The sequence below is a fragment of the Ammospiza caudacuta genome, chromosome Z (genome assembly GCF_027887145.1).
Source record: "Ammospiza caudacuta isolate bAmmCau1 chromosome Z, bAmmCau1.pri, whole genome shotgun sequence".
Classification (NCBI taxonomy): domain Eukaryota; kingdom Metazoa; phylum Chordata; class Aves; order Passeriformes; family Passerellidae; genus Ammospiza; species Ammospiza caudacuta.
Genome location: NC_080632.1, coordinates 43,374,057 through 43,383,566, shown reverse-complemented (window position 1 = coordinate 43,383,566; position 9,510 = coordinate 43,374,057). Strand labels below are relative to the sequence as shown.

General features: G+C 40.5%; 1 protein-coding gene across 1 annotated transcript; it reads right to left on the bottom strand.

Annotated features, from left to right (window-relative positions):
* Nucleotides 1-921: 921 nt before the first annotated feature.
* On the bottom strand, nucleotides 922-3,164 carry TMEM174 (transmembrane protein 174). The gene is made up of 2 exons (XM_058824305.1): nucleotides 2,533-3,164; nucleotides 922-1,024 (listed from the first exon to the last, which is right to left on the bottom strand). Exons 1-2 carry the CDS (start codon nucleotides 3,162-3,164, stop codon nucleotides 922-924), a joined length of 735 nt encoding a protein of 244 aa, XP_058680288.1.
* Between the last annotated feature and the right edge of the window lie 6,346 nt (nucleotides 3,165-9,510).

The following is a 9,510-nucleotide window of genomic DNA, read 5'->3' as shown; positions in this document are numbered from 1 at the left end:
TTTCACCACAGCCCTCCCACAGAGTGGGGTGCAGCAGCTGTGATTGTCAAAGTCCTTAACAGCGGCAGGATGACACATCTCTGTCGAGGCTTCAGAAAGATGCCATTTCCTTTAGTGATATTAACTTCATAGTTATTAGGACTCCTGGTGGGAGATTGTGCTTTGCTTCCCATCAGGTGGGGAAGGGAGCTGAATTTGATGCATGCAGGATGTCTTAGAGATCTTATGTAAAAGTTGTCATAAGTCACTATTTGGTGACTGTTTTCTCTGTTTTCTCTGTTCTGAGATGCTGTGGTTCAAGCAAGATGGTCCAAAAAATGCCTACAGGACTGGGTTGTGCGATAGGACTGGTTGTCCAGCTAAAGCAAGTTGACAAAGTCTAATCTGTAGATTGGACTGGTTAATGAGTAAGCTCTTCTAAAGAATCAGACAAAGTTAAGACATAAAATGTGCTTTCATGGATCAGACACTTGAGTACTTTTGAGGTTTCCCAAGCAATCAAGAATGAAAATACCTCAACAAAAAATCAAGTATTTTCTAAAGATGCTGAATGTCCAGGGGCAATCATGATCTTCCACAAACATCTTGTGCATTCACAGTTCTCCCTGGTTTCAGCAAGCCTGAAAATCAAGCTTCTTGTTGGGGAATCCTAATAAGAATTTGGATCCTTGTGTTTAATACCTTTGCTATTAATAGTTTAGCCATTGAATAATTAATAGCTCTGCTATTAATCTGCATTGCAAAGGGCTAACAAATTTTGACAGAGAAAAAGGAAAGAGTCAGTTAAATATCTTCAGTGATACTGCATATGAAAATCAAGAACTTGCTCACACTGTCTTATCACACAAGTGTTTAAAGAAAAGATTTTCTGGGATTCTTGCTAGCATCTCCTAGGATTGTTGTCTCTTGTCCATGATGATTTTATGAAGAAAAAGGGTATATTTCCTCATAACGTGGAGGTGACAAGTTATTACGGGCATAGTCTTCCAGCAGTCCTTCTGGTTCATCAGAACTGTCTTCTGACCTGAAAAGAGGAAGAGGAGCAGATACAAAAAGAATTTACCAGAGCATTCACGTAATTTCAGTGTTTCATCCTCCCAGCCTTATCTGGGAAAAGTACTCCCAGCTAATGAAGAAAATGCCATGAGATGAAGTTTTACTGATATTCAGCTGTTTGCTGTGGTTTTTTCATGAAATTTAGAAGTGTCAGGAGGTGACCTTTGTCTCCACCCTGCCCATGCCTGTCATTCATATTTGCTGAGAACAATAAGTTAGTCAGCAGTTTTTGAAAAAGACTTTGATAAATGAACTAATAGTGACTTGTGTTGCACAAAGGATATAATTATGAGTAATTCCTATAATTAGAATATTTTTCCTTGGAGCAAAGAACTATATAAAATAATTTTGTGTACAATTTGAGCAGCTCCATACTGCTGTGCAACATGACCAATATTGTTTATGCCTCAAAACTAGGAAAAGAGGAAGAGCTGGAAGGTTGTTTCAATGGGACAGCAGCATGTTGTGACCAGGTGTATTTAGGAGGGAGAGTATCTGGTACCAGACTGATTCTTGCATTGTTGCAGAAATGCTGTTTTTGTGCTGACTCATGTGTTGTGATTGTGTTTGAGTGGAAGCCTCTGGCTCTGCATGATGCCTTTTCCTGGTCTTAAAATTGGAGAGCCAGACACAGTTAAGGGACAAGGGGTTTTACCTCAGTATTATGGTGCACAACTTCACCAAGGTGGGATGTGCTGCAATGCACCCCCACAACAAATGGTGTATACAATTTATAGACCTTAAAAATCAGCATATCTAGCAGGGGTGCCCCAATGGGAGGCCTGGATGAATGGTGTGATATTCCCCCATCTGTGGAATTCCCCCTGCATGGGCGAATCTCTAGTTTACAGGATGTGTTCCAGAGAGGACCTTGGTTTCCCAAGACAGTGTAAGGTTTTCTGGCCTCCTACCATCCCCATAAGGCCTTTAGGATGTTTGGTCTCCTGGCCTAACAGAATACTAGGGCTATGCTAAGTTATCAGACTTAAGGAATTACAAGCATGCATGCTAAGAATACTGAGGATATATAAAAGTTATATATATAAACATATATATATATATATATATGTATATATGTGTATATATATATATATATATATATATATATATATATATAAAAGGTATACTTAAAAAAAGGCAAAAAATCATCTTGGTATCATACACATAATAACCAAAAGGTGGCAAGATAAACATAAGAAAACCTCCACAAACAGGAACATATACATCTTAAAAAGTAACAAGAGGTTTAGTTCACCAAAAACCAAAAGGCATTTATAAGTGAATTAAATTGTATAAAAACACTTTGCAGGAAAATTATGTTTCCTCACTCAAGAAAAATTCCTAACAAAGACAAAAAAAAAGCCCGAGAAGGATAAAACCCTGGACTAGCTGCAGTTTCTTATGAAAACCCCACATTGTACCTATAATATTCAGAAGCCCGTGTCCAAACACACTAAGGCATTTCAGAAGATGTACCTCTGATTCCTGGAATTCTCTGCAGCATAAGCAGTGTAGCTCTCATCTCCAGTAAAAGCCAGGTTGTCCAGGGCGTAGGCAGGGCAGAAGTGAGGAGAGCCCGAGGCGAGAAGTGGCGAGGTGCTGGGGGGAGCAGCAGTGCAGCAGCTGAGCCCTGGGCGCAGGTGGTCGGGACTGACGGCAGGGCCTTCCTGGGACGGGTACGGCGGAGGGATGTACTGTACCACTGTGGCACCGTGGAAAGTTATAGGCTGGTTAATGCCAGTGAAGACAAAGGACTGTCCGCTTGCAGCCTGGTCAATTTCCGACGTATTTTCCTCTCTTTCTTTACAGGGCTTGCACGTAAGCATGTTAAATTTACAAACAGCAATCAGAATAAAAGTCACCCCGACAGACAGCAGAATAGGCCCTAGTAACTGAGTCCACTCCAGGTGAGTAATGCCATCATATTTTATCCATCCCATCACAGTGAAAGTGATCCCCACCAGTCCCAAAAACACACCTGAAAAGAGCAGAGTGGTGCCAGCTTTATCCCCATCTGACACCAGGGCATCAGATCTGTTTGGCTGACAAGGAGTGACAGAAAAAACATTCAAGGAGAAATCTTCTACATTGTTGTTGTTTTGCTCCATTATTGACTATAATGTATCCTCTCCTTCAAGAGAAAGGGGGCTTGTAAAGGACTTGGCAGAGCATTTAAAGTCGAAGGGTTCAGGTTAGTTATACAAGAACTTTGTGTGTGTATGGTTAACAGAGTCCATCATGTGAAAGAATAAACTTTGCTTGAAAGAACAAAGGTCTGGGAAGTGAAGCCTGAAGCCATCACTAAAGATTTCTTGAATTACCACCATCACTTCCGAAATGAATTCACCCCTGCATGACTGCCTGTCCCCTTGTGTTTCTTCTTCTTTAATTTAGCACCCATGATACCATGCTCATTCTGGAATGCAGAAAAAGCAAGCTGAAGCTATTGCAGCTTTTCCTTGGCCCCAGCTAGCTGATGCATCCAACATATGGACAGCATATGTTTAGTCAACAGCAGTGAAGAGATCCTTGCTCTCCACTTCCTGCTCAATTTTCTGCAGGAAAATTCCACATGGCCATTGCTAGGAATGCTTTTCCATGCTCTCAAGCGTGACATTTATAGTCATGCCTGAACCTCTGTTGCAGCTCATTTTGCATTTCATGGTTTACAAAAATATCAAAGTATGCTTTCTGATATTTTTCTGGGGCAACCAGTAGGTGAGCGGGAGGGTAAGTGGTAACAGGATGGTGAGTGCTGAGAAGCCTGGGAGAACTGTTGGCTGTGGGAGAAACATTATTTCAAGACAGCCAAAGCTTTCCACCAGGTTGAAGCAGTAAAATTACCCTATAATTTCCCCTTAATTCTGGACATATTTTGTTGTAGGTTTTAAGGTTTATAGAGAATAATGTCCAAACACCCTGAATAGCACATCACTGCAGGAAAGAGAAAGCACCTCCTGTAACGCTAAACTTGACAGAGTGAGGAATCTTATCCTGTACTCACAGGTATCTAGGATACTTCTGCATATCATAATGAATTGTTCTGCTGAACTCATGTCTCATATATTAAACAGACATATTATTGAATTTTGAAATTTTCTGTTTCCTAACAGTTTCAGACTAAAACAATTCCTATTGAAAGGTTCTGGTAGAATGTCTTTGTATAATTCCTTAAGGAGGAAAAATCTCCGACTACTCTGCCTGTTTTGACTAGCATGGCAGGGACACGCACAGGACAATGATTACTGCTTGGGCAGTAGAACACATAATGTCATTTCCTGCTACCAGCAGCTGTGGGGAAGCAAGCTTATCCTGAAATTTGTAAAACTAAAAATAGCTCTAGAACTAGAAAATTTACTTTTTAGACTGTTTCTTCAAAGTCAGTAAAAGTGCCTTTATTCTACTGTGCATTCACATGAGACTGCGTGACAACAGCTCTTTCCTGGAAAGGGCTGTTCACAAAATTTGGCACTTTTAGAACTGATGCTGAATGCAATTGCAGATGTCGTTCTCATTTTTTAGTGCACAGACCTTGAGGAATATTAGTGCTGGATTCCTTAGAAAAAAAGCTGTGAAGCTTCCAAATGCAGCATTATTGCATCGCCCCTGTTACCCAGGGTGTCAACAAATTTTCTGACAAATACACTCAAGATCAGCCTTTACCACAACACTAAGTCTGGTCAGGATTCTCTGCACTTCTTGAGCAAAGAGATCAGTCTTGCAATGCAGTGGTTTTGTATGATGACAACTAAACTAGAAAGTGCTGAAATACTACATAAACTGTCCTTGCACTGGCAATTATAGCCAAAGTCTAAATCACCTTTAACCTTACATTTGTTAAACTTCATGGAATGAATTGTTACTGCTCTTTACAAGTCAGGTTTTTCCATACTATGAATCATCCTTGCCACTGCTGAATCTTTCAGGCTTTCCAACATCCTTTTAAAAGCAGCACTATATTATAATAGCTCTCCAGCTAATAGTTTATACAGATGTAGTGTCGCCTTGCTCCTTTCATTCATTCAAGAACTCTGCAACTGCTATTTGCAATGGGATTGTACTGGGGCACTTCCTCAATCCCACAGAGTGATCCTTAGATCCTGTCTGGAATCAGAATTTTCCAATTTGGGTGTTGTGTCATCCCACAGCCGTCTCTTTTCCCCTGGTCTAGGACATGACTTCATGCGTTGAGCAAGTGCACAGTAGAGCTGGAGGACACAGGGTTCTTTTTCTCCTTCCAGACCTATATGCCACTTGAACTTTTAAAATAGGATGGAAAACATTCTCTATTTGCTGTGCTGGGATCTACAAAATTACTCCTTTCCCTGTAAACTGTTCCCCCTCTGTAAGACAGCTTCCTCTATGCATCCCCATATTCCTCCAATTATTTTCCCAGAGAGTGGTAATGCTGCAGTCAGGCAGCTGTCAAGGTCTTAAGAGATTACTGGATCACACTGAGATTTTTAGGACCAGTGCTTTTCTTTGCAAATAAGTGTGTGTTTCTGGGGACTCACTTAAAAATGTCAATTTACCAAATGCATCCCTTTTACCTGGTATGACTCCTAAGCAAAAGAGTTTTGTGAAACCAAGGCAAATTGGTTGGAGTGAGGTTTTTTAGAATGAGTGCTGTTTTCAGATCTCAATACAGTTCTGTTCTCATCTGCTTCAGACCTTACCCAAGAACACAAGCATTGCTTTGCTTTCTGTTCTTCCACCTAATTTTTTATTACCAGGGGAAGTAGTAATAGAAAATATTGCCTGCAGTGCTTGCTGCTGGAAGCAGGTGCTCTGCACCCCCTCAGTTCTCTAACCCGTTTGATAAGTCATCCTAGCGAACACTGACAGGCTACCTCTTAACCCTTTTTTCTTCTCTTTATGTTACCTATTTTACACAGTTGTTCACATTATCAGCCTCTTGTAGGAAGGTTTTATTTTCTTACACGCCAGTTATATAAGCAGGGACTTAGTCAAAGAACATGCAAAAGAAGCTGCACAACACAGGGTATTGTACATTGATTAGCTTTAAAATAAGTAAGTACAAATTATCAGTCCATAATTTAGGGAGATTAAGGAGTCAGTGGTTTGAGTTAGTGGGATTTTTCCTAGAGAAAGGTAACTGCAGATGGTGTCTTAAGTGGAAAACAATTACACATGAAGAACCACTGTGAGTGGGCCTTTCACCCCTGTACTACTGCACTACCAGCCTCAAAGCACAAATAAATTGTGAGGAGCCGGTTCAGCCAGCTGTCCACAACTGCATTTACCAGCAAAGTGGCTTTATATGCTCCCGAAAATGTTGTCTTGTGAGCAGGCACACCAAAGTGAAGGTTTTTCCATGCCTAATTGTTGAGGTGCATGCATGTGTGATAGAGGGAGGAGCACTGAAGTCTGGCATGTTCAGGGCAGAATGTGGAGGTATTGGCACTACAAGTCATGACTCTGAAGAGATAGGATGGAAAAGGGATAAATGAATACAGCAACACAAACCACAAAGGGCAAAGATGGGGTGGGTGCAATCACCCCCTTGCAATATCAAGTGCTGCTATCACAAAAACATAGCAACATTGCAAAGACCTGTGCAATCTCAGTTTTTCAGATGAGTTAACTGTTGATTTTTTTAGCTGCTGTTGATGTAGGAAGACTTTACCTAGAGAAAAGGTATTCATTTATATTTTTGTGAATCTCTCATATGCAAAGGATTGCAGTGCTGCTGTTAGAAGCAGAGCAGTGTCAGTGCAGGCAGCAAGGAAGAAAGACCTTCACTTAGAGAGGGCAAGCAACCCTTACCTCCCACTTTGCCTGTTTAAGTAAGTGTGAATCAGTAACCAACTTGATTTGCTCACTAGCATTTCTATGTCAAACATTTAAGCTAACCTTAGAGTAGAAAGGAGGTTATAGCACCATTAGTGGGACAGTAAAGTATCTCACTTCCTCAATAAAAATGCTATTCTGTATTATTTTAAGCTACTTTTATAGTTTTACAAGGTGTTGCTTCCTTTCTAATACAGACATTTCACTCCTACTCCTCACATCAAAAATTCCTCCCTCTACTGCCGTTCACCCAGTGGTAGCCTTCAGTGGTGAGGGCAGACTTGCTAGCCTTTTACTCACATTTTCTGACCTTGCTGCAACAGTTTTCAACAGCACAGTCGCCAAATACTGTGGCACTGGCCATGTTAACCACTTCAGTGCTGAGCACTTCATGGAGGGGCACCCAGCACATCCATTGAGTTTTCATGTAATGATTTTTCTAAGTAAAAAATAGAAGACGCTAATACAGTGGTAAACAGATCTATTTCCTAAGCATCTTCTCAAAATCACAGAGAGATAAATTCTGTTTTCAATCCTTGTTTTGAGAGGTAACATCTTCTCAGGATGCTGAGAGACTGCTTTTTTAGAAATGAAGTTATCCACACTGAAGACTCTGCAGTAGATGAACAAAATACAATAACCTTGAAGGAAAACAATATTGTGTTTCTGTTACAGAGAACTCTGATGAATCAACATATTCTGCTTGATTTGTCTGGTCTCTTTGGTACATCTTGGGAACAACCGACTGAGCAAATTGAAGGCAGCAGAAAAGGTTGATACTTTTTCACTTTACTACCAAATGCAACTGATTATTTTTTTAAGATGGTGAAATATTTCCAGATTTGTGAAAACATGTTTTGATACTTAGCCTTTTCAGAAAATGAGTGTTCTGGATAAAGAACAGGATAAAGCTAACATGGGCTTTGTTGCATGGGATTTTTCCAGTAAAATATCCCAGCTTCTGTTCTTGTTATATGATAGAAGGATAATTTGAGAGAGAAACAGGCTCCTTAGACACATGCAAAGCTATGTAGGCATGAATCATACACGGCAGTGGGCCCCACTGTTTAAACAACAGGAGCAAAAGCTTAAAAAATAATCACAAAGATGGCAAACTACAGCTTGTATTGCAGATTGCATATAAGGACAAACATCCTTGAAAAACTCACTAGGTAAAAAATGTTTGAGAAAAGAGAGGACAAAATGCCGACTGGATTTTGTGGATTCCCTTTCTTCATACAGACATTTCTAATGGCTGAGTCATGCCAGTTTAATCAGCTCCTACATACTAAATCCCTCTCTGTGCCGTGTTTGCTCATTACTCTGCATGCATAAGCCCCTCAGCTCTACTGCTGGCTAAATATACTTCCCTCACTGGCTGGTTTGTTTTTGTGTGGCTGCACAAAGAGCTGTCCTGGCATAACTAAGGAATGACACAGAACTGGAAATAAATGGCAAATGCAGGAGCTCCTGAACATCTCTCTAAAGCAGTCAGCAGGTGAGAGGCATGTTCATAGCAAGATGACAAAAAGGCGATCACCTTTCCCTAGGCACAGGAGGGAATTTAAGTTCTTAATTCATAGTCTGGCATCCTGTTACACTCAAGTTCTCTGAAATTCAGCATAGTATATGACAAGTGGAGATGTAACTGGGGTCCCAAGGCACACAGCTGTTCAGAGACTCAGCTGAACAATTCAGAGATCACTCTTACAAAAAGTTTTAATGCTGGAAAATACACCAGACTGAACCAAGCCCAAAGCCCTGCCACTTTTCTGAGCACAGAATCCAATTTCTTTTTCTCAAACAGCATTCATAGCAAGTTGTAAGATGTCAAAGATAGCAGCAACTCAGTTCTTCCTACTTATCTTTACCTACTACAAGCTAATCCTTCAGTTTGGGAACAGGTGCAAACAAACACAAAATAACATTAGAACCTCCACCCTGAAGGCAGGCCACTACCACTACCCTAGGGTGGCAGCAGGATGGAAGAGCTAAGAGGGTTGTACTTCTGAAGGGTCTGTCAAGTGTTATGTCAGTTTTTGTTGCATTTGTTGCATGGGTTTCCATGAAACTGCCTCTCCCGCATCTGCTGGTAAGTAATGTCTGCACCTCAAAGATAGCATTGCTTTGTGGCACTCACTCTCACACAATAAGCACTCCTTGTATAATCAATGAATAATGATATAAAACAGCAGAATAATCCCCCTGAAACCAGTGGTTACCACAGTTAAACTGTTAGCCTATTATCTATCCTCAGGGCTGCCGTTGGGCTCTTAACTGCAGCTAAAACTGATTTTCTGAGGGATTATACTTACATAAGGACCAGAGATAGCCTAAATATGGAGTGTTTGTTACCAGGCAGACCAAAAGGTAATCATTGAAGCTCTTCATAGCATCATGGCATCTTCATAGCAACCTTAACATCCCTACATGTGAATGCTCCTCGAGTACTTGTAAAGGCCACAACTCTGCAAACAAGTCATGCAAAAATAGAAATAAAAACACTTCCTAATTATTTCTTTCTTTGAAGCTCCAAACAGATTTAATTAAAATAATAAAAAAAGTTGGTTTCTACTTAGTGGCTTCATTATAAAAAGAACAGCTATAAATAGAAACTGAAGCTGTAACAGAACAAGATGAGAA

Excerpts from the sequence above, each read along its gene's own strand:
- TMEM174 (XM_058824305.1), bottom strand. The coding sequence starts at position 3,164 with ATGGAGCAAAACAACAACAATGTAGAAGATTTCTCCTTGAATGTTTTT. Across the intron at positions 1,025-2,532 it reads GAGAATTCCAGGAATCAGAG|GTCAGAAGACAGTTCTGATG; the intron begins GTACATCTTCTG and ends TCCTCTTTTCAG.